The sequence below is a fragment of the Diabrotica undecimpunctata genome, chromosome 7 (genome assembly GCF_040954645.1).
Source record: "Diabrotica undecimpunctata isolate CICGRU chromosome 7, icDiaUnde3, whole genome shotgun sequence".
NCBI lineage: Eukaryota > Metazoa > Arthropoda > Insecta > Coleoptera > Chrysomelidae > Diabrotica > Diabrotica undecimpunctata.
Window position 1 is genome coordinate 18,045,770 of NC_092809.1, and position 26,341 is coordinate 18,072,110.

At 33.7% G+C, this 26,341-nt stretch overlaps 1 protein-coding gene and 1 long non-coding RNA gene across 2 annotated transcripts in view; one reads left to right on the forward strand and one right to left on the reverse strand.

Annotated features, from left to right (window-relative positions):
• Positions 1-14,116, reverse strand: LOC140445015 (uncharacterized). The gene is made up of 3 exons (XR_011951354.1): positions 14,004-14,116; positions 13,622-13,784; positions 1-156 (listed from the first exon to the last, which is right to left on the reverse strand). It is a non-coding gene; the product is annotated as an uncharacterized lncRNA (long non-coding RNA).
• The window catches only part of LOC140445014 (uncharacterized), a 24,271-nt gene continuing 3,787 nt past the window's right edge, over positions 5,858-26,341 (forward strand). Inside the window, exons 1-5 of the mRNA XM_072536795.1 lie at positions 5,858-6,271; positions 7,285-7,605; positions 7,895-8,454; positions 16,256-16,839; positions 25,680-25,835. Coding sequence (XP_072392896.1) covers positions 6,072-6,271; positions 7,285-7,605; positions 7,895-8,454; positions 16,256-16,839; positions 25,680-25,835 — 1,821 coding nt within the window. The 5' untranslated portion in view covers positions 5,858-6,071. The remainder of the gene's footprint in view (positions 6,272-7,284; positions 7,606-7,894; positions 8,455-16,255; positions 16,840-25,679; positions 25,836-26,341) is intronic.

Sequence of the window (26,341 nt, forward strand, 5' to 3'; positions counted from 1 at the left end):
GGTACTTACATTTAGGTATTGTGTTACGGTCTGGGTAACCAGGACTACACATCATGAACAGCAATTGAATATTTACATTTACACAAAACAGCTTCAATTCCAACCCAAAATCATATGTCGTTGCCGCAGTCTCTAGACCTCCTCCCCGTTCGTTTCCTAAAAGGGAACAAGTTATTGTCATGCACTCCATTTTGAATACTGTTTTATTTAAATATATTATAGAAATTGGTGAAATGGTTTATCCAAAAAATATTACTTTTACATCTCGCATTTCGAATAATCGAATCCGCATTTTCCTCACTTCTACCGACATCGTTGATCAACTAATACACCGAACGTCATAATTAATTTCACCGTCATCTTTATCTGCAGGCTTCTTTCTGCGACCAAAAGAATCCTTATTTCAAATGTATCTCCTTCCATTCCGCATTCACTAATCGAGACGTCCCTAAAAAATACGGAACATCAGATGATCAATAGGCATATTATCAGGAGTTTTCCTAGGGTAACATTTGTAATCCCTGACAAGGTGAACTTCGAAGTGCAATCTTCTCTGTTAATTAACCATGAAAATATATCCTTTAAAATATTTTTATTCTCTGACAGACTATAGTGTTTTCTTTGTAAGCTTACGGGTCGTACCGTGGGGTATGATTGCAAAGTCTCCAGTTGACCAGATCACACACTCATTGCAGCTAATGCTCCTCCCTCTTTTTCATTTTCAGCTGACTCTAAGGAGTCCTTAATCCTAAATCCTTAACTTCATCAAAAGAATTTCTATCTTCAGAAATTGAGTCCATCTCCGTTAACTACATACCCATCCTGGCTGCCATTATGGATTTATCCACCCCTCGTCGTACTAATTCAAAGCCCATGTTGGCAGTAGGACAAAAAAGGGGACACTTCAATGACAGTCCTCCTGATACTCCTACCATTCTATCTTCATCCTGTATTCTTGCTCTATTAAGTTCTTTTCCTCCTTCGGCATTTTCGATACCACCCAAAGTGGTGGTATTGAAATTATATAATCGGATATTATATTTCCGCTATAAAAATGATTTACAAAGATAATCCGACTAATTTTACACTCAATTCCACGCAACTTATTACATTTCTTGAGAACTCTTTTGTATGTATCACCCCACTACAAGAAGCTTAAAAATCCTCCAACATAGATGGTATTCAAAAGGACTTATTGCAGCTCTACATAGGTACAAGGAAAAGATCACTAAAAACCGTATTACTAGAATCTTAAAAAAGTTAAAAGAACAGCCTACCTCCGACTTACAAGAGTATATATAAGTGCATCCTCTGATAAATCTGATGTCAAATCTAACCACAGCATACATGATGAATAGAATTTCTCTATTTCTCTCGCATTTATTCATTTTTTCTGCTCTCTGTATATTTTTACTTCATCTTTTGCCAAATTTAGACACGATATTTAATTAAGTAAGAAAACTTTATGTACTTCAAATACTAGCCCAGTGTGGAAAAAAATTGTAAATAAAAAATAACCTTAAAATCTCCAATCTCTTTTTTAATCGAAAGGTTATCCTTGACAATTAAGAGACAGCCAAGATTCTGGCAAAAAATTTAAAAGAAAAGTTTTGCAACAAATCTGAACCTAACCATATATACTCTTTTCTTCCTTCGCCCTTTCATTATTCATCCTCAGTTTCACAAGATACCAATTATCCGAACTCTCGTATAAACTATTTCGAACTAAAAGCTGCACTCAAATCCTATAAAAACACAAAAATTAGGGTTTTCTAGAATAATCTTGAAAAATTTCTCGAAAATTCCTTAGGCACCAACGACCCTCTAAATGAAGCCAGTAAATTTACCACTGACATACCGCTGACAATCGTTAATGAAAGATCTTGCCCTAATCTATACTAAGATAAAAGAAAGATCATTACAAAGAACAAACGAACACAAACGGGTTATGTCATGAAGACAAATCGTTTTTGTCTTCATGACATGTCATTTTTTCGCTGTATTACTAGCTACCATTCTACCACAATTTTACAATTATTTCCCGTTCTCCAACCGTTACTACTCACATTTTAACCCCACTCCATTAAAAATACAGACAGTTGTACACTTGACTGCTGACTGTTGCTAGAAACAGTCGTCCTCTCTTTCGTCTGCTGAGTCCTATTAGGCAGACGTATAATCTCTCTATCGCTATCTATCGCTTGGTACAGACTTACCGCGCTTTTTCTCCACTCTAACTCTCTCGCATGTAGTTACGCGAAAAATACCGAAAATACTATTTTAATCGTGTACAGACGAAAAATGTGCTCTATATCGTGATCTAAGTGTTAGTACCACGAAACACGTCTTCAGAAACCGGTAACCGGACAGTTTCCCCGTATGTAGAACAACCGCGACTGAAAGCCTCTAAATACCGCGAGTGTGTATATGTGCAGCAGAAGAATTGAGAAGACTTTATATAAAATTAATTTGATATAGTCTGTATAACCTTTTGCCACATATCCTAATTTATTTGAACCAGCCCTATGTAATACAGTCCTCATACACCGAAACTATATTCATAATTTCACATATGTACACCCTTTTTGTACACACACATTTCTTAGGTAATCTATAATCAACAAGATGTCGTAGCAACTGTACTTAACATTGAAGGGGCATTTTATTTAATCTCCAGAAAAGCAATCATTGACAAAATCTCCCACTATAATTTAAATGGTAATATTTTCTCATTTGTAAAAAAATATCTAATTGAAAGAATCTTTAAAGTTCTTGCCAAGGGTAAACTTTTTCAATCTCTTCCTCAAAATTAAGGTGTCCCTTTAGAATCTGTATTAAGTTTAACTTTATTCATTCTTGCCATCAACGAAATTTGCCTCCCATCAAATATGTTTAATACGCTGATGACCTAATCATTTACTGCCATGTTAAATCTGTCTCAACCTCATATAAACTTATACAAAGTGTAGTAAATCTAACGAACTAAGATTATCACTCTCTGAGAGCAAAACCAAATTAATAAAATTTTCCATAGGGATTTCCACTCCCTTACCCCAAATTTTATTTACCAATTCTCTACTTTCTGTTGTTAATTATTGTAAAATTCTCGGTTTTATGTTTAACTCCAGATTAAATTGAAAAAATCAAATCTCTGAACTTAAAATCAATTGTTTTAAAAGGTTGAACATTTTTAAAACCCTCAGTCATCTTCAATGGGGTGCCAATAAAACTACTTCTGAGCGCTTTTCGCTTTAGTCCTATTGAGAGTGTATACCGTGAATCTAATGAACTTTCTCCTACCCAAGACGATAATCACTTCTACTTTCGTATGCTGCATCAACATCCGCAAATCCATTTAATCCCGTTCATTCCCTAATTGCCACAGTGCCGTCTTCTTCCACTAACAATAACCAACACCTTATCATAAAACCTATACCTCAATTAATTTGTCCACTACTTAAAAATATTGACCTTTTTCTGACTAGTTCATTTCCTCTACCTTTACTTCCCCTCTGGGCTAAAGATCTCCCTTCAATATATACCTCACTCACTATTTTTAACAAACTTGAATCTTCTAACCTTTGTTCTAAACTATTTGTTCAGATTAACTTTCATATATCCATTTAGTCAATACAATTTTCACTGAGCACCTATTAGTTCAAAACATTCATGACATAATACCAAAATCTCTCTGCTTACGATGTAACAGTCTCTCTCATATGGCTGCCTTCTCACACCGGAATTACTGGTAATAAAACAGCAGATCATTGTGCCAAAGAAGCTACCAACCATGCCAATTCAACTAGCTAACGAATCTCGAAATTCGTTTTAAAAAAGTCGGTAGAGGATACTTGACAAAACTTAGAACAAAAGAGCAAAACAACTTTTCATAAACTTCAATCTTTTATTGGTCATCTCTCCCTAGACTTCATAACTATAAGAGAAGCATCGACTATTACAAGACTACGAATCAACCATACCAAACTTACCAACTGCAAACAATTCACCAACCTGTATAAAGCACTGGACTTGAAACCTACTCTAAGGAACTAGAGAATTGTCTATCTCTTCCTCAACTGTAAATTGTATATGTTGATTATGATACTTGAAAATGTTGACTATTTCAATAATTTTGTGTTTAGGAAGTGCCAAAACTAAATCATCTACATATCTTTAAAAAAAAGGAATGAAAAAAGTGCAATTGTTGATACAATCACAATCACTGATAACATCATCCATGACATAGCTACTTAGAATGGGTGAAAGACTAGATCCCATAGGACTAGTTTCTGATAGTCCTATGGGATCTTTTTTTTTCCTATCTAAAAAATTTCTTTTTTCTTACTCTTATACATATATATATATATATATATATATATATATATATATATATATATATATATATATATATATATATATATATATATATATATATATATATATATATAAACATATATTGGCACAACTGCGAAGTTATTTATATTTTGAATACAGAACTTAAATTGTTTTTTTACTTTATTGTGCAGAAAGTTGCTTTTTTTAAGTTGTGTTAATAATAATATTGTTGTAGGTAATGCTGCATTGGAAAGTCTGGAGCTACCCGATTTAAAAAAAAATTTTTTTGCATTAAGCATTTTGTCCAAAAATATCTAAATGCAAACCAAAAAAATATAGTGAGGTAGAAGAGGGAGGTTTGTTAACGACACCACGCGTTTTTTATACGTATTCGATAGCAAAACAACCTTAACCAGTGCCAATAGTGTTTCGCAATACATACATTGCTTATTTTAGTTCATGAAAACAATGTTACAATCAATTTCTATAACTATTAATGTAAACAATTTTGTTTTGTTTTTTTTTTATCTTGAATTATTATTTCGTTAATATTGTCTATGTGTAGATATTAGAATTTTGATAAGTGGTATATAACTATTAAAATAATGCGAATTTAATTTTTGCAATATCTATCACTTTGTAATTTAAAATTATTTCATTAATAAACAGCTCAAATCGGGCGAGTTGATTGAAAAAAACATTCTCATTTATGTAAACAGAAATACAAAAATGGTGTTTATATCATAAAATACATAAATAAATAAAATAAAGGATACTATTTATTAAAGTGTTGTTTTATTATTCCTTTTATCCCAACACATAGATTAATTTTTCCCTAAATATGTGTTGCCTCTTGTTGTGGCATATCGATGTGTTTATTTGTTTTAAAAGCATTATCAAAAAACCATACCTATAAATTTACTATATTTTCAAACGTCATTTTAAAGATTAAAAGATTGAAAATTTAATTTTCTCAAAACATACATAAAACCATTGTCTAAAAAGATTTTCTTTTTTAAACAATGATAAAACTTAAGTCTTGACTAAAAAATAAACTTCTGCATTAGTGTTCTAAGACGATAGCAATCCAGTCTATTTCAATTAAATATTTAATCCTTTTCTAGCAAATCATATAACCAAATTAAATATCTGGTAAACTAATAAAAATTTAAAAAAGGTAGCATTTACCTACTTCATATAAATAGATTACTAACCGATTTAGATTTAGCAAGTCTAAAAGTATAAAAACAATTTGAAATATTCGCTCGAAATAGTCAAGTTATCTTTCACTAGACGCATACAACGATAATAACAATAAGCATTTTATTAAAATTTTATATTTTCTTCACAATTGGCATCCGTGTACAGGTTTGCCTTAGTTAGGAGACAGGCAAAAATATACTCGAATAGAATCCTGCACAGAATTAAGTTTCTGTTAATAGTTTTTTAAATTTATGACTAGAGGCCGCCATGTGACGGCAGAATAAACGTCAAACGTTTGTTCCATAAGGATTGTCTAACTAGTCCTATTTAAACAATGATATTACCAAAGAATATAGACGCTTAAGCGTCTATATTCTTTGATATTAGTTTCCTAAACACTTTCCTGAAAAGTGACAAGCTGACAAGTGAAGGTAAATTTTAATCATGTGCCTTCTAACCTTGAAGTGATGGGAAACGTCAAATTTGAAAATAAATAATAGTATATAATTTGTTTATCTTTTAATAACATTAACATGTCTGAGATTTTAATGGAGCCTTCCTTAGAAATAAGAAAATTACGCCCTAGTCAGATTAGAGAATTATCATCTATTTTAGAGACCCATGAACTATGGAAACGTTTAATGAGCATAATTCCAAAATCGCTGGAGAAAACCAACTACAAATGTGATTTAACTACTCATAATCCTCATAAATATACTGCTGAACATTTTAGGTAAGCAATACAATAAGCATATGAACAAACTTTTTGAAATTAATATATCTACATTGAAATTTAATGGATACAACTAGATTTCTCTGCCTTACCAATGAAACTATAACTCCTACTACAGTTTAGTGATATTAAGATTACTTCTCTATATTCCTGTTTCTTAAGGATGTAATGTTATACCAATGAAACTATAACACCTACTAGATTTTAGTTGTACTAAGATTCCTTTTCAATATAGCTGTATCTATCTGTATCTACTCAAAAATCTTTTTTATTATGTGGGATTGCCAATTTTAAGTTTACTTTTATAATTTCTGATATTATCTTTTCATGTATTTGTGTACATATTTTATTTTTACATATATCCACTGTTTATGTATTACCAGCTTAGCTATTCTCCATCACTTTCTTTCTGTTTAACTTTCAAATGTGTTTTTAAAATGTCGAAATGACAGGCAGATGATTTTGACTTTCAACAATTAACAAAAGATCATAAGAAGATATTTATATTTAAGGAAATATTAAGCTATTAAACAATATAAGAAATTGTAACTAAAAATCTGTTTATAACAATAAACTATTATTTATTTATAATCAGACTCAAGTAACACAGTTTTGTTATCCAATTGAAATCAGTCACAATTTGATTGAGGCTGAGTTTCTTCTTCCGTTTTCTTGTTTTTATTTTTTCCTTGTTTAGATCTACCTGTTACATTCTCTTGTGGACTGTCCGTATGAGGCGGGTTTTTATAAAAGTCATGATATAGGTATAGGTGAAATAAATTCAGTGTTGATCTTTTTTTAACACTTTTCAGAATATATTAATCAACATTCAATTAAGAGCAGCTTTTTAAATTGAAATGAATAAGCTTCTTCCTTACTGTAGGAAAACCATCTGATGGTTCTCCATCTAATGCTCCACCTTCAGAATCATATTTGGGATTTTTAATGAAGCTGTCAAAAACATTTTTTTTTTAATTTTTTTTATTTGATATACACAAAATTGTATTTTATAGATTAATTGAAAATGAATCAGACAAGTCGAGACGATCCTGTACAGAAATTTTATTAGATGAATGGGGCACTTCAGGAAGGATAAGGCCTGCTCTGGGACATCTTCTTTATCTTCTTACCAAAGCAAACTTATTTCGAGCTGCAGATTATGTAGCTGTTGACCTTCTTCATCAGGAGAAGCCCAAGAGGCCAGATGTTGGCCCTGAAGCAGAAATTCCTGTGAATCTTAGTGAAATAATTCAGCAAAGGGATGAAGATGATGATATAGAGCACTTACTTGATGATGTGGATTATGTCAGTGAAGCAGTGAATTTGATAAGAAGGTAAAAGTAAACTTAATTTGCTTATGAATCAGTCCTAAGTTTTGTTATTATAAAGATACTCTTATCTAGGCAAATAAAAGTGTGGATTCAAGTATTGTTTATCAATTGTTTTAAAATTTTAGTATATCAAAAATTAGTGCTGGATGGTCGAACTATTTTAATAAAGAACTTTAGCAATTTATGAAAGGTGTCTGGCGGAATAAAACTTCCAGCGCCATTGATTCAATACATTATTGTGGTCAGTTCAATATAATTAGATATCTTTAATATAACCATATTTTTATTTTAGATATTCAGATAAAACGCCAAAAAAAGTTAACAAAATTCCTGACATTGTTATAACTCCAGATGTGGAAGACAATAGAGTGCCTGCATTCCAAATACCAATAGTAACAGTCAGACCCAGAGAACCAGAAGTACAGGAAGATGTATCAGATATGATTAAATTTTCAACCACACAAATTCAAAATAGTACAGTGACAGAAATGGATTCTCAAGAAATTCCAGCAGTGGTAAATATCATCAACTCCGAGAATATATCTGGGCCCCAGGAAATGAACATGCCAAATTTGTCCATGATTATGAATTCGAATATTAACAATAGTAATAGCAATAGCAACAATGAGAGTACAGTTGACAATTCAGCTTCGTCCATTTCGAATACTATGTCTGAGAGTTACTCACAGTCTTCAGTGCAATCTGAAAGTTCGGTTACTGACAGTTACAGCCCTGCATTCAGTCAGATTTTGGGCTCAACAATCCAACCAGAAACGACAGGAGAAAATGTTCCCAATCTGTCAGTCTTGAATTTGCAGCCCGAAGGGTCTGATCCGGAAGTAAATGTAGGAGGTAAGTTTTTACATCAACCTTAAATATTAGGTCCAAATTTATTTAACAAAGTACTCTTTGCATGTGAATTAAGATTTGTGGCAAATCATGGTGCCTGCAACCTAAAATGATCTATGCTTTTGTAGAAATCACGGGATATATACATATGTACTCTAGAAAGTGTTTTTAAGCTAATTCGGGCTTAGCATCTAAAACTCAGTGATCTGACTTAACATCTAGAGATTTTAAGTGCTGGAACAACGCAATCCATGAAGATGCCCACATACATTATGTATATACATCAAGATTTAGAGCACACTAAATGAGTGTGAGTTAACACAAAATACAGTTTGGTTTCTCAAGAAAAGCTTTTAATTTATTAAAATCTTATTTGTCAGATAGAAAGAATACAGTAAAAGTAGGTAATTGCTTTTCTCACCAATATGTGTCATCCTCAGGAGTCCCACATGGGAGCAAACTAGGACCATTGCTCTTTATTTTATTTATTAACGACTTGCCAGACTGTATTAAATCTTGTAACAGCTTAAGTGCAGTATACACTTTTATGAAATAACTAACAGAGCTTATCGTGCCTTGGGTTTTGTCAGTAGAAATAGCAAAAATTTCAGAATAAGCACAATTATAAAACTGTATAATGCCCTGGTGAGACCACATATGGAATATGCTTTAATCATCTGGTCTCCTACTGCATTTTCAAACTCAGAAATGATTCTAATATATAATACTAATAATATAATACTCAGAAATAATCTAATTTCTATATCTATCTTCTCTAAAAATGGGAAAATAAAATTAGTGTAGTCTACTGAGAAAATATTGAAGACAAGGCAAGCAAAAAGGCTATTACAAGCGTTAGAGCTTCAGTAGACTGAACTTAAGTAATCACACAATATCAAATTTCTGATTGATATTGTCGCAACTTGTAATTGAGTTGCCAAGGGTACTTGTTTGATGGTTGTCGGCCAACTGGAATGAAAAAAAAAAACAAGCCTAAAACTACTTTACCCCTTCAGTGATGGTTATTGTAGTCTCAAGGAGCTTCTTTTGCGGATATAATATATAGAAGAGAAGAAGCAATTTTTTTTATAGTTGGTAATTTCTTTTTGATATAAAATTCATGTACTTTATGACGAATGGCCTGTTTGATTGTATCATACAATTTTATTTGTTTCCTTCCTCTTGTCTCAACTTTCAAAGTATTGTTGTCGTTTGTTTCATCGTCTCATTTAATTATTTATGTCAAAATACTACATAATGTTACTACATCTCTTACATTCATATTTTGTTCTCTGGCTCGAAGTCCTTTAAACACATTTCCGAACATAGTTTTTTCTTCGGGTATTAAATTGTGACGTTTCTTTTTGATATATGGTTTAGTATTACTACTGTCAGTCATATTTATTATTTGTCACTAAAATGAATAGAACTAAATTACTCATAATTCACAAAAAGTAAACGTAAAAGGGCCTTCCAATAATAATTGGAACAATAAACAATTCTCTTTTCTGCTTTATGAAACCCCTGTCGTCAGTGCGCTTATGAAACTGACTTACAGATAATATAAAATAAAAGATCTACCCGAAAAATGGCGTTGTTGCCAGCTACATCGCCCTAATCTGCGACAACATTGTTGATCTACCGTTAGAGGAAGATATAAACTACAACATTGCAGATAACTTCAAGTTGAATCATACCCGCTGTCAACGGTACATCTTTATTAGAACCCAAATCTTTTCCAAAATATTTGAACAATTTAAAAATAGACCAGCCAAATTATTGAAATGTATTTCATATAAAATGGGATCTTTTCTATCTGAACGTATATTCTTTGAACAGTCAGAAGAAGGTTTTTGTCAATTTTTAAAAGATTAAACAGATTCTGCAATAATCCACTAATTTGTTTATTAAATAATAATTAAATTTGCTCCTTTTATCGCTATTACGACAACAAATTATTTTTTTCTAGGTTAAACAGGGTTAAACTGGGTTAAGGGTAAACATAAAATTCTACAGGCCTATAAAAAACCATTAAAATATGACTCACTCGCTACAATTGTGGTACTTTACTATAACTGGTCTTCTTGAGACTTCCTTTCATCTTTTATTTGCAAGATTGTGACTTATAGTGACTTCTCATATTTACATAAATGTTCAGAAACGGCTTGTTTGAAGTCAAATAATGGCATATAGCAATTTTGTTCATTTTTTCTACGCCAGAGTATTTCGCCAGAGAGGATGCATGCATTCACAATACATAGATCCAACATGTGAAAAAAAAATCGTTATACCATTTTCTTGATATTAGATGGATTCTGTAAAGCCCCAGCATCGACTCTAATAATAGGTCTCCTCCTCCCATCAGCTGATTATAAACTTCAACAGCTTGAGGGTATGGAATCTTTTTGTACGTTTTTTCTTTTCGGAAGTACCTACGTTTTGTGGTTCTAGGTTCACAACAACAACATGAGTTGATAACATATTTACTGGCTTATTGTCGAACCAAGTTATTAGACTTATGTTTACGTCTTCAACAAGGTCAACTTTTTCTACAATGAAACCACTTTCTGTTTTCTTTAGTTCTTTTTCGGATGGGCTTCCTGAATTTGGAACACGGTTTAATCGAACCGTACCTAAATGCAACAATCCATTTTTTGTAAGATAAATCTGTAATTTTGGACTATTAAACCAATTATCGAAAAATGTTTTATGGTTAACGTTCTTCGGCACTACCTCTGTCAGTCTAGTGACAACATTTCCACTGACATCTAAATCAGGCGCTCTATTTGGAACAGTATTGCTTTGTTCACCAGCAAAAATATCAAAGTCATAACTAAAACCTGATACACCACTAAGTACTTGATTTTTGTATCCCCACTTGTGAGGTTTTGCCGGATTATATTGTTTGAGGTGGTGCCGGCGTTTCGTAGCGATAATTTGTTCGTCAACAGCTAGATGTTTCTCCTTAGGAACCAGTTAAAGACGTTGTTTAATTTTGTCTGATAGAGGTCGAATTTTGTACAGTTTATCATAGCCTGGATTACCAACAGGAACGGAGTTAATATTATCACTAAAATAAAGATGTTTTTTATAATTACCCATCTATTGAGAGCGTATATTCGCTCTATTTTGGATTAGGGAAGCATATTTTATGGATCAGCCAGTAATGTATTGCTAAATAAAATTAACGTAATACACAATTCAGCTCTACGTACATGTTTAGGTGCTATGAAGTCCACACCAATTCAACCCTTGTATTTGGAAGCCTTTGAACCACCTTTAAATATCAGACGAAACTTCCTGACCGAAAAATTTCTGGTAAAGACATATATAAAAAATCAATCGTTATACACAAAGCTCATCACTTTGAATTGCTATGATTTGTCTACTAAATACTGGGAAAAAAAGATCGCCTTTAATCTGCGAAGCTCTGCATTATAATATGGAAGCAATAAAAGAGATAGATAAAGCTACGTATACACTTCAAAACATCTCATATGCAACATATCATGGTTCAAATGCAGATATCATGGTACCAAAATATAATGACAGTATACACATAAATAGAAAGATTATTCACTCAATATTATCAGAATTCGAAAACTCCGTCGTTATATATACCGATGCCTCCAAATCATCAAACGGCACTGGATGCGCTTTTTTTATCCCATTGGAACGAATAGAACGCACATTTAAGTTGAACTCACAGATCTCTATTTTTACAGCAGAAGCTCTTGCAATATATGAGGCCTTACTTTATGCAACAGAAAGTAACTCGGACCATATAGTGATATTATCAGATTCTTTATCAGTTTTGACCTCTATTGGGAAACCGGGATTGCCAAATACGTACAGTTGCCCTTATATTTACAAAATTAAGGATATCAAACAAAAGTTAGTAACAAGGGGCAAAAATGTACTTTTTGTTTGGATTAAAGCACATATAGGTTTGGAAAATAACGAACATGTAGACCAATTAGCAAGAGAAAGTATTATGTCTGGTAGAGAAACTTCGTATAAAATCACGGCTTGCGACTTTCTGGCTTCCTTAAAATTAAGATTATACCAAAGATGGGATAATATATGGAAGGAATATTTGATTGTTAGCCCAAATAGATACACTTCTCTTCAAACAGATATTCCTAAAACTCCTTGGTATAAGTTTTTTAATGTACCTAGAAAATATGTTACCACGATCATAAGACTGAGATTTGGGCATGCTTGTTACGCCAAACATTTATTTAAACTTAAGGTTTTAGATAATGATCAATGTGAATTTTGTACAGAAGAAGGAAATCTAGATCATATATTTTTCAGTTGCCCCAGAAATACTATAATTTCATCCAGTTTAATAAATAATTTACATAAACACAATATATTAGCCCCTTGGAACCTTCAGTACCTATTATCATTAGACTCGAGAGCAGTGTATGATTTATTAGTTATGTTTTTAAAAGATAGTAAAATATCCATGTAAATAATTATACATTAGTTAATAATGTAACCTTTGTCTCTAACCCAATTGTTTAAATTCCTTTCTTACCGTGGCCTAGTGTTGTATGTTAAAAAAAATGCCTTGATGGGCCCCTAGGCGAGAAGAGAGTTACCCTGTTTACCTGTTAACTGTTTTGTATATTTATTTTAATATAAACTCAGACAACCTTTTCTACCATGTTGAGTCTGGCTGAATGACTAAAAGTCATTCAGGCCTTGCAGGTCATATATTTAAATACTTGTGGTTGTCCTACAGTTGTATTCCAGTAAAGTCTCGATGATGGTAATTTTACCAATGACATAAATATTACAGTTCCTATCAATTGCTCCAATTCGTTTTCGCTAATATTGGCAGGTTTGTTTATGTTATCCTGCAGAGCTTTTATGTTTGATTGTTCAACAATCATGAATATTAATTCTTTTGGAAATGAAAACAAGAAAAAATCTACAAGAGTTTCTAATTCAAGGATACAATCTGATAGCTCTACAATGCCTTTAAATGCATAATGACTTTTATTAGAATAGCCTGATTCCCATAAAAATTTTTCAGGTTTCTTTTTTTTGTTGACAATTCTATTTATACCAGAGCAAATAGGTATATTTTCAACCAAATTCCTATATTTATTGCTATCACTATCATCAGACTGGGACTGACGACATCGAGTAATATACTCACTATCGGAACGGAATCTTAACCTAATTCGTCTTCACTTAGTTCTCCATTAAAAGGAATATACTCATTATTTGAATCTGAACCTAAATCGTCTTCACTTAATTCTCCATCGCCAGGAATACAGTTAACGTATTTAGATGAGCCATAAAGCTTCCTAGGATCCATTCTGAAAACAAAAACCAAATGATAATTTTTCTACAAACGGTATAACTAAAATAAGATTGAATGCATTCGAAATCGTTTATGGATGTTATGGTTTTATACCAATTTAGACGGAATGCATATGAAACCATATAAGGTTTGATTATAAATGATATCATAAAGCTAGAAAATAATATGAAATTTGATGTAGAAAAATATTTATACAGTAAAAAATAATACTTACTTTCTCCAAAAAAATTTTCCGATAATAAATTTACTATTTCGATAAAAAATATTGCTTCAAATTGGAGTCATACGTAAGGTACTGTTCATTCACTACACGTGTACAAATGAATGAGGTTATAACGATCTTTCTCTTGACTGGTAGGCAACTAAACATACAGATGCGTAGTATAATGAGTACTAGCTATGATGTAGTCAGAATCTTCGATGTGTGGTTGATATTATGCATACTACAACACTTTTGAAACCATTAAAGGTTTCGTATACGGTAGAGGGTTAAATACACACAAATAAACTTTCTTATCTTTCTGGTTTTGGCAAAGAAAAAAAGAAAAAACTTCAGTCAAAGAAAAAATATCGGGGTAAAAACTTTTCACATATATATTTTTAGATAAGACTTATTAAAAAATACTTAATATCGTAAAGAAAATTGATATAAACAGCTTAAAACAACCTAACGTTAAACTAAAAGTCACAGAAAAATTAAATGAGGCAATAGCCGTTATGACGGCAATATCTAAACAACCGGCCGGTATAGAAGACAAATGAAATTGTATTAAAAAAGCTATCGTAACCACCACCAAGTCTCTGATCGCTTCCCAAAAGTACAAAAAGAAGAATTTTATGACTGACATTTAACTTAAACATTACTTAAATATACACTTAAACTTAAACACTTTAACATACATAAACTCGTTAAAGAACTGACAGGTCATACAAAACCTTGCAGTTTTAACAGTATTGTGAAGGACAATAAATTAATTACTAATCCCAAGGACCTACTTTGGAGCAACATTGGACCAACATTGGAGAAACTACACACAGCAACTATACTCAGACAACACTAGAAGAAACTCTGAAAGTGAATATAAAAGTGAACCCTCCCCCAAAATATTGAAGTAAGAAGTTGTAAGTGCCATCAAACAGAGCAAATGGGGAAAAGCACCAGGCCCAGACGACATATACATAGAGGTTCTAACAATGTTGAGTGAAGACAATATAGACGCTTTGGTAGATCTTTTAATGACATTTATGGGTCCGGTCAAATACCACAGGATTGGCTTCAATCAACCTTTATATCAATCCCAAAAAAGCCAAACGCTAATAGCCAAACCAATTTCGAATGATCAGCTTATTGAGCCAGGTCCTAAAACTCTTCTTAAAGATAATTCACACAAGAATATACAACAGATGTGAAAGAGACATTAGTCCCACACAGTTCGGTTTCAGACAAGGATTTGGCACAAAAGAAGCACTTTATAGCTTTACTGTCCTACTTCAGAAATGCAGAGATCAGCGAAAAGATGTCTTCCTATGCTTTATAGGTTGCAAGCGTTCGATTGTGTTAATCATTCAGAATTAGTAAGATTGCTCCAGGAACGTTCGATAGATGAGAATGACCTTAAAATCATAAATATCCTTTATATGAATCAAGTGGCATCTGTGAGAGTAGGACTGGAATCTACATAATATTTCTCAGTCTAAAAAGGTGTACGACAGGGTTGTGTAAAATGTTACATTTACTCTATACTGCTATATGGCGTGGAAACCTGGACCATAAAGGCCAATGCGATGAACTGATTGGAGGCCTTTGAAATGTGGGTATTTAGAAGACTATTTAAAATTCCCTGGACAGATCACCCAACAAATGTCGAAGTATTAAATCGAATGGGCAGAAACGAGAATTGCTGCCAATAATAAAAAGAAGACAAACTGCTTATCTGGGTCATATATCTCGAAATTCCAAGTACCAGTTCTTAAAGCTTATTATGGAAGGGAAGGTAAAAGGAAAACGGGGCATCGGAAGAAAGAAATACTCATGGCGGGATTGGACAAATCTCGATTCCCACGTACTCTTTGGAGCCACACAAGACCGAGAGGAGTATGCCAGAATTGTCGCCAACATCCACTAATTGAATAGGGCACCAGAAGAAGAAGAAGAAATACTTTTGATCCAAATTAATAATCGTATACAAATTGTTGCATGGTCTTTTTTATCAGCATATTTTGATACAGTTATACCATGTAAATTTAGTCATTATAGACTCTGTATTGGCATAATTTATATCTGATAACCAACCTATATCAACTGTAACTTTTCTGTTTAAATGCTTTAGTAACCTTAATCGGGAAACTGACGATTGGTTGAAATTGTGGAGCCTGATACTGGTCGTTTTAGTTGCAATATACTTAATTTTCTTTTCTATTTTCCAACAATTCATCATTTCTAATATAATGAATTTAACATTTTAGCGAATGAGACAACGTCAGAAGGCAACATGATGCCCGATTTGGATTTATTACAGCAACAGTCAGAAGTTATTACTGATTCAAATAATTTACCTGACTTTAATACACTGCAAGTTAGTACCATAGCAAGCCAGAGTATCCAGCTAAGCAATGCGTCACAAGTTTCATCAGAGAGTTCAACAAAAACGCGTTCTTGTTCATCTCCTCTGCCGAATCTCTCCTTAGATACCGTTTTACCCCATTACAGTTATCAGAACCTCGAAACAACAACAAATTACTTCAACGAAAGGAAATATATCGGTCAGAAGTATGAGGGGAGGTTATTAGGTTCTGGAGAATTCGGATCAGTTTTCTTGGCCCTAGGTTTGTTAAATAAACCAATTGCGGTAAAGAAATTATTTATTGGCGATGTGGAAGTGGTTGACATCGACGACGAGGTTACTAAGCAGTTCAGAACCGAAGTTGAGGTGTTGAGCAAGTATAAACATGACAATTTACTGTCTCTTCTGGGTTATTCGTGCGATGGAAGCACATATTGTTTGTTGTATGACTACATATCTGGAGGGCCATTAAAGGATAGATTACAGGTAATTTATTTTAGAACAGAATTGCCAATATTCGTTTCGAATATTGGCGATCATTCTGGCTATAATTATTTTATTAACTGATGTTTTAAATAGATTAGTAGTTGTTGTTGTGGAGAACCATTTCTTCAGGTTTTTTAACCATGATATTCTTCTTCACCCAATTCCTCGCTTTCCGAATACTTTGCCTTGAAGGATTATTTTCAGTAATCTGCATTTAGTGTCGTTTCTCATTACATGTCCGAGATATTCTAACTTTCTCCTTTTATTGGTATACATCACCTCTTCCTTTCCTCATTCTTCGTAGTACAGTCTCGTTGGTTATCTTGTCCGTCCATGATATCCTTAGGATTCATCTGTATAGCCACATCTTGAAAAGGTTTTAAGTTTTTTCTCCATCGCTTCAGTGAGTGTTATTACTTACAGGTACAACTTTTATAACCAGTTCAAACATACCAAATGAAAATGACAAATTTAGCTCTTCTGTAAACATTATTCCTCGAGTTATCACAGTAGTCGCTGACAAATATGAAGTACCAAACGAAACCAACCATTCCAAGACATCTCTAAATATTATTCTCCCAGTTACGACAGAAATCAATGAAACAAACAAAGCACAAAACAAAAACAAGAATTCCGAAAGTGGATCTTGACTTTAACAGGTTAATGTCGAGTTTAATTACTATTCTCCTTGGTTAATGTTGAATAATGTATTAGAAAATAATACAACGTTGCTAATTCTATTAAAAATACCTGCTATGTATTTAAACATGACAAACATCCGTGACACGAGTTGCATAAAATATTAGCTGCCTTACAGTAGTACTTTTTTGAACCACATTTGGTTTTGCACGAGCATCTTGTTTTATCTTTGACCACCACATAGAGATGAAGTCGCTGCAACCTCACGAAGGGATTTTTCAACAATAACTGTGGTCTTCTTCTTCTTGATGTGCCTATCCGTTACGAATGTTGGCGATCATCATGGCAATCTTTATCTTATCTGCAGCAGTGCGGAAAAACTTCACAGATGTTGTATTGAACCAAATTCTGAGGTTCTTTAACACGTTCAGCTACGTCTCTTTTTTTAAGGGAAAACAGTGGGCCACTGAGATGTATTTATGTAAACTAATTAATTTTTAAGGTACACTTTAAAAAGTCATTTATAATAAATATGGGTACAAAAAAAATTAATTTGGTCACAAAAAAAAACTCACCGCGTGAGTCGTGTTGGTGGCCACAGGGCAGAAAATGTGTCGGTTGAACTTAAAAAAAAATAATCTGATTGAGAAAAGATATAATTATGAACCTAGATAACTAACATAAGTAATTATTAAATGGCAACAACATCAAGAAAACAAATTAATTATCTAATTTTCAATTTCTTCATGAAAACGTCTAAAACAATTTTCTAACACAATCCCTATTTTCAAGGCACTCCGCACAATAAAACAATGAGTCCTTTCTTTCTTTTTTAGTTTGGCAGCAATATTTACACCGTCGTCGTTTTGTAATACCAGTAATACCATTAGCTGATTTAGGGCAATGGGATGGCAAATGAAACGTCAAATTTTTCTTGACTCGAGGGATTTTTGGGTTTGGTCCCAAAAGACTATCAATCACCGACAATCGAAAGTCATACAATGACATTTTTGTATTAGAATTATTATAGAAATAGTATGCGTTGATTAGCATAATTTGAAAAATATGTATGCCTATTTTTTTGTACCACCTCATAGTTTTGTGTTCGCAACTATAATAACTTACCATCTTCGGTCATAACTTACCATCTTTCGGTATAAGTCAATACCACCTTTATTTTTGTTATATTCAGCGACTAAACTGGGCTTTTCTTTATCAATTCCTTTCCTAGATATTGTTGGAGCCATTTCATGACCAAATTCGGAAGAGATCATTAAAATATCTCGCTGATCTTTTCATTTACACACACATATCCCGTTATTATTGTAAGCACTCACCAGTTCATTTTGTTTTATAATTTTTGAGAAACAACTTCGTGTGGATTTTCCGCTCTTCCTGTTCTCAATGTTCCTGTAAGATAAGTGTTAACCGAAAGTAGTTTTGTACACAATGGAACACTATTATAAAAATTATCCATATATAAGGAGTGACCAACATTTATTTTCGAATCCAACAAATTTAGCACTACTTTTTGCGTATGATTACGTCCTCCAACTACAGGGTCACTAGCTCCACTATAAACTAATATGCGTTGAATCATCCCGGTACATTCTGCCAAAGTATACAGTTTGACACCCTATTTGTGTCGTTTGCCCTTGAGAAATTGACGAAAACTAAGTCTTCCTCTCCATAAAATCATAGATTCATCCAGGGCTAATTTTCTTTCTGGATAATAAAGATTCTCCTATTATTAAAAAAATCTAATAATGGAGATATCTTGGCAAGTCTGGACTGATTATTGTCATTATTATTGTTAAAATGTAAGGCACGCAAAATTAACATAAAACGATTTTGGCTCATGTATTGTCCAAACACTGGAATACTAAATAAATGATTTTTCTTCCAATAATCATTCATACGATTAATTTTTATGGTTCCCATGTGAAACAACAAACCAAGAAAAATTTTAAATTCTTCTACAGTTATATCCTTCCAAGCTGCAATTCTACTTTTCTCAGATTTACTTAGAGAAAGAATATCAACGGCATATAAATTGCTATTTTGAATAATCAGGTCATAAAATAATAAATTGCCATGCCAATTGCCATATCATGCCAATAAATTGAAGTAATCAATAGGATTGCTGCCACCCACATTAATTTTCAATCCTGGTATTGCTGTAAATGTAGCAATAAAGCACTGTAAACAAAACTGCAAAACAAAGCAGTGTAGGATGTTGAAGACCACTCTGAAGACCATTCAATAATATTTTGAGACTCATCATCATCATCTTCAGATTCTTCTTGTAAATTAGGATCGTCTGTCCGATCATCTTGATCACAATATAAATCTTCATCACTTGCGTCACTAGCGTCATGTGAATCTTATAATATGTGTAATAATTCATCATCTGAAATTGGCTGATAAGTTTCCCACCTACCTCGTTTAGAAGTCGAAGGTTGGCAATATTCATCACTCATTTTAAAAATATTTAAAATTGAAGTATTTAGCAAAACACGTGCAATGACTAACAGTAAAACCAAAAAACATCTAACACCAAAGGCGTAGAAAATATTACTGAATGCATAGCAAAATAAACCGACGGGATTAGATTATGATAATACAACAAATTATTGCAAATACATCTGGTGATTCTTTCAAAGCTTACCGATGCTTTTAATTTTATTACTTTACAACCTTTTATTACAGCTAATTTTGTCGTTTTCGAGCACGTCTAGCTTGAATATTTAAAAAGTAAGCAATGAAATTGAGGGTTTCATATTTTATCATCCAATTTATCAATGGGATAGAAGATATTTGTTATAATTTTTGAAATATCCGCCTAGATAACATTCATACATTGTCATATACTCAGAATAAAGTTTAACATCAGAATTCGAAAACCAAACACAAACTCCAGTATATGCCAGTGTTCCGAAGCGGCCAGCAGATATTTGTTGTAATTCGTGAAAAATCCGTTGAGATAACGTTCATATATTGTCATATAGTCAAAGACCGCGCGACTCGCGTTGGTGGCCTCTGAGGCTATATTCACTGAACGCGGCAGTCGCGTTGTCGGACTTGAACTTGTCGAACCAAGATGTTCTTCTTCTTCCTGGACCTCGTTTTCCACATATTGTTCCTTGCAGGATGGCTTGAAGGAGAGCATATCTGGATTCATTTCACATAATATGTCCGAAGAACTATAACTTTCGAGATTTGATGGTGGTCAGTACTTCTCGATTCTTATTAATTCTTCTGAGGACCTCCTCATTTGTGACTCGGTCAGTCCACGGGATCTTAAGCATTCTCCGATATAGCCACATCCAACTGTCATAACAACGCCTAATATATTTCTTGCATCAGCTCCTCCTCTATCAACGTCAGGGACAGATAATCTAACAGTATCACCAATTTTTGCAGCCGGTAATAACTTATTAGAAATTAGTTTAATTTTTTTTGCTTGTTGAAGTAAACCATATTTTGCTTGAAATCTATTTTCGATAATAGATTATCAGGTTATGCAAAATTTAAAAAAAAAAGTGTTACTACTTCTTGTGTTATATTTTGTATTTATAATTTAAAAAATTTAACATTCTTGTTCTTCTTCCATGGCCAATACTTAAATGTGCTTCATATAGAATATCAAATAATTCTTTTTTTTTTACGTAATATAAAAATTACTCCTTACCTTCTTGCAAAGAAACAATAAGTTTGAAATCATTTCCCACATTCACTACAGCGTATTTGGCCAAACGGCGATATGACAACGCTGTTTTATTAGCTTATCGTTTTGCTTTTTTCACCTGATTACAAATTAAATCATATTTTTCACGAGATGTGGCACAAGAGTACAATTCGACAAACGTTCCGTGTAAATTTTATAAAACTTGAGTTCTGTTTTTTCTTAAAAAAAACTGAACGATTAATTCTATGGTTCTCCAGTTAAACTTTTGCGACATGTACTTCGAACGCAAGTCATGTAGCAACATGATCCTTAACAAAATTTAAAAAAAAACTATACTTCTGAGTGTATATAACTTCTTAAGCCCAAACGACGAATCATCCTCCACCAAAAAAATGCAAGTTCACACCCAGTCCATAAGACAACCAAATTATTGATGCAATAAACCATTAAATTGTTAGACCATCATTCCCCCTGTCAGAGTCTCAACGATTCTTTTACTTTCCCAAAAACCAAGGAAGGCTATTTGGTCATAGGTTCAAGTCGTCAGTTAATGCCTTGAAAAATGCAAAAAACCGAGTGAAATAATGATTCACAGAGTTAGTTCGAGCACGGGTAAAAATGTATTAATCTTTGTGGATATGAAAAACAAGTCTTTAAGTCTATTGTTTCATTACAGTTTTATATCTTATTAAAGGAAAGAAATGGATAGGACGGAAGAAACTCTCTTGGTTGAGGAATTTGCGGCAGTGGACAGGTTTGACAGCGGACCAATTGCTACACGTAGCGCAAGACCGAGATCAGTATAACAATATTATAAGCATGGTAGTCGCCGACGTTCCGTAGGGATATGGCACTCTAAGAAGAAGATCTTAAATATAAAAGACACCCAACGTAACATATCACGTTTAAGAAAAATAAACTAGAATATTTATAAACCCGTAAAATAGTTTCGAAACACAATTCAGATTTCTGCCTTAATCTGAGCCTTCTAAAAATTGCAAGGCAAAGCAGACGTTGATAAAGATATTAATAGAGACATGGGGAATCTAAAATTTGCATTCCACGACATGTCTCCTCAACTCAGCAGAAACCATTAGCGAATTGGTTTCTTGTACTCATACAGAGTAGATCCGAATAAAAATGAAAAAGACAGTCAAGATTTGATTTCACGTAGAAAGCGTCTATGTATCTGTTTATACGTATTTCGCCTTAATAAGGCTCATCAGAACAGCTATTCATAGGCGTTCTCAACGTGAAAAATAAATCTTTCCTGTCTTTAAGAAGCAACAATAAAATGGCTTCGAAACGGACGCAATAGCGACATCTAATAATAAATCCGTAAAATAGTTTCGAAACACAATTCAGATTTTTGCCTTAATCTGAGCCTTCTAAAAATTGCAAGGCAAAGCAGACGTTGATAAAGATGTTAATAGAGACATGGGGAATCTAAAATTTGCATTCCACGGCATGTCTCCTCAACTAAGCAGAAATCATTAGCGAATTGGTTTCTTGTCCTCATACAGAGTAGATCAGAATAAAAATGAAAAAGACAGTCAAGATTTGATTTCACGTACAAAGCGTCTATGTATCTGTTTATATGTATTTCGCCTTAATAAGGCTCATCAGAACAGATATTCATAGGCGTTCTCAACGTGAAAAATAAATCTTTCCTGTCTTTAAGAAGCAACACTAGCCATTTTAGTGTTGCTTCTTGCTTAACATGTGGATTAAACTGTGAGACAAATTTTGCTTGAGGAAAGTGTGTACTACGCTTGTACCCAGCCTTCTAGCCCCGGAACAGAAGATTCATCGTAAAGACATTTTTTCTGACACCCTGGAATGCTTCCAAATGACTCATACTTCCTATTAGGGGTAATTCCTTGTGACATGGATTTTTCAATATGGTCCCGAAACCAAGCGGCAATCAATCTATGCAGAGGAAGACTCCAAACTGTCACTCCATAGTCAAAAAAGCGAGGGTGAGCAAGTCCAATTTCAAATAGGTGTTAGTTAATTGTTTTCATTCATATACAGGGTGTAGTTCATATGGCCAGAGAGTTATCAATATTACTATGTAGAGGTTTTACTAAGACTCCGAGAAAAAATTTGGAGAAAGAGGCCCGAAATATGGAAAGAGAACTCCTGGATCCTTTATCACGACGACGTGGTCATAACTTCCACTCTCTCAGAAACTATTTGGCCACAAACCAGGTCACAATCATGGAGCACCTGCTTTATTCCCCATATTTAGCCCCCTACGACCAATGCCTGTTCCCAAAAAACAAAACCCTGCTTGAAAGGAACCCATTACGAGTCATTTGAGAACGTAAAACAAAAATCGGTGCAGCTAGTCAACATACTGTCGGGAAATGACTTGCAACACTGCTTCGTACAGTAGAAGGTCATATGGAGCGGTGTAAGTATGCGGAGAGAGAATAATATTAAAGGGGATAAATAAAAAATTGTTAAACAAGAATGTTATACCAACAGTCTTGGAACTTATTTGCCAGACCTCGTATAGTTGCTACACATATATTATGTTTTGTCGACGATCAGATAGTATTGGCTTAATATTATGGATATTGTAATGTTTTTATTAATTCTAATTTATTTATTATTTATTTATTAAAGGTTCTATTTATAACACTCACAAATATATTAAAGTCTTTATTTGTACTAATTTATTTTACAATTAATTTATTCTAAAACGTGCGTTAAAATTTAAAAACGCGGCGCGCGATCTTCAGATATTAACTGTCTCTCCAAATAAAATGTTTCATTTATATACACAAAATGCCGTTATCTAGAAGGATCGATGACCTTCTTCATTAGAACGGGACTCCATCGAATAGACTGGTTTTTATCCGGCCTGCTTGGAAACCTCGAGTCGTGGATGACTCATCATAATTCAGGTCTAGAGGTTTCTGGTAAACAAGCGCCGAAATGGTTTTAAAGGCCATAATTATCGTAACAATATACGAGGCGTGTTTTTTAAGTAAGTACCGTTTTGGAATTAAAAAAAGACGTGCAAAGATATGGCAATAATTTTATTTTTACATGAAAGCCTGTACCTTAATCTACTTTTCTACACAATTTCCGTGAATATTAAGGCACTTGTCATAACGTGGCACCAGTTTTTGAATACCTGATAAAATTCTGCCGCCTGACTTGTTAACCACTGCATCACAAATGTTTTGACTTCGTTATCGTCTTGAAGACGCTGACCGCCCAGGTGGTTCTTCAAGTGCTGGAACAAATGGTAGTCGCTGGGCGCCAGATCAGTGCTGTATGGAGGATGATCTAGAGTTTCCCATTTAAATGATTTGATGAGATCTTTGGTCTGATTAGCCACATGTGGACGGGCATTGTCATGCAGCAAAACGATACCCTTACTCAACTTGCCACGTCTTTTGTTCTGGATTGCACGACGCAGATTTTTCAATGTCTCACAATAAGACGCTGCATTGATTGTCTCATTACGAGGCAGAAACTCCACTAGCAATACTCCTTTTCTGTCCCAAAAAACTGTGCACATGATTTTCAGGGCAGAAATTGTTTGCTTTAACTTCACTCTTTTGGGTGATGATGAATGTCGCCATTCCATGGATTGTTGTTTCGATTCTGGTGTGACGTAGGCCACCCACGTTTCGTCACCAGTAACAATTTGGTCTAAAAAAATCTTCACCTTCACTGTGGTACCTCTCAAGGAAAGTCAATGCACTGCCTAAATGTTGGGTTTTGTGCAAATCCGTCAACATTTTTGGAACCCAACGTGAACACAATTTCCGGTAATTCAAGTTCTCGGTAACAATGCGATACAAAACACTACGAGAATACTGAGGAAAGCAGTCGTACAATGATGAAATTGTAAAGCGTCTGTTTTCTCTCACCTTTTCGTCCACTTTCTGCACCAAATTTTCATTAACGACCGAAGGACGCCCACTCCGTTCTTCATCATGCACATTTGTGCGGCCATCTTTAAATGCTCTCACCCATTTCCTTACCATTCCATCACTCATAATGTTTTGTCCGTAAACTTCAACGATGTCACGATGAATATCGATCGGTTTTACGCCTTTAGCACCAAGAAATCGTATAACAGCCCGTACTTTACAATCAGCGTGACTCACGATTGTTGGAGGCATCTTAAACACTGAAGTAAACAAGTATACAATGAAGAATCAGACTGTAATGGCGTCAGTGCGTAGACAAGAGATGTAGGTAACCAGCGCTCATGCGCGGAACGCCGACCGTAGCGCTGCGGCGGCGGAATCGCAAAACGGTACTTACTTAAAAAACATGCCTCGTATAACCTAGTATCGTTGACGTTCTAAAGCGACAGTTTACGTATTTCTCTAGCATCCAACAATTTTAAAGAAAGAACTACGTCTAATAAAGTAGAAAGCGATAAGTAGTTGAGTTGTACTCCCGAAACTAGAGTATTGCCGTCATACTACTTTTTAAAATAATTATTGCATATACTTGGATGTTAAACATTTTTATTCTCTTTTAGAATTCTTCGAATATACTGTCTTGGAAACAACGATTAAACATCGCTATGGGAACTTCAAAAGCTATAGCTTATCTACACACAGCATTTCCAACACCTCTTCTTCACAGAGACATCAAATCTGCCAACATCCTTTTAGACTCTCGAGATCAGCCAAAGGTATGTAGTACTACAAAAGCAATTATACCTCAGGCAGAATTATAAGTATTTACAGGTTTATACTAGTACACAACTACAAATACTTTTATATCCATTGATGTGTATTTCCATTTGAGGGTAGCCATGGTTGTTTGTGTTTGTTTTGTATGTTCAGAAACAAAAAACACGGTGTATTTGCAATACTGCATGCGAAACTATAACAAATGAGCGAATAACCGATTTATTTCAGTATTTTATCCATCAAATCATGAGTTTCCTCTTAAGAATATGATTTGTTGATGTTTTTATGCCAATAACATGGTCCTTTACCATTGGTAATTAATATAGGTAGTGGATTCACTGAACTTGCGAATATTTTGACAGTCTTTGTTGGAAATATACAACATAAAAATTCCTACCATTCATTATTCATCTTTTTCTTTTGACATCATAATCCTGGACGGGTCTTTGCCTGTCTGTCTATGTCGTTCAATTTAGACTTCCTCCTCGTTGATTGTCTTATGTTT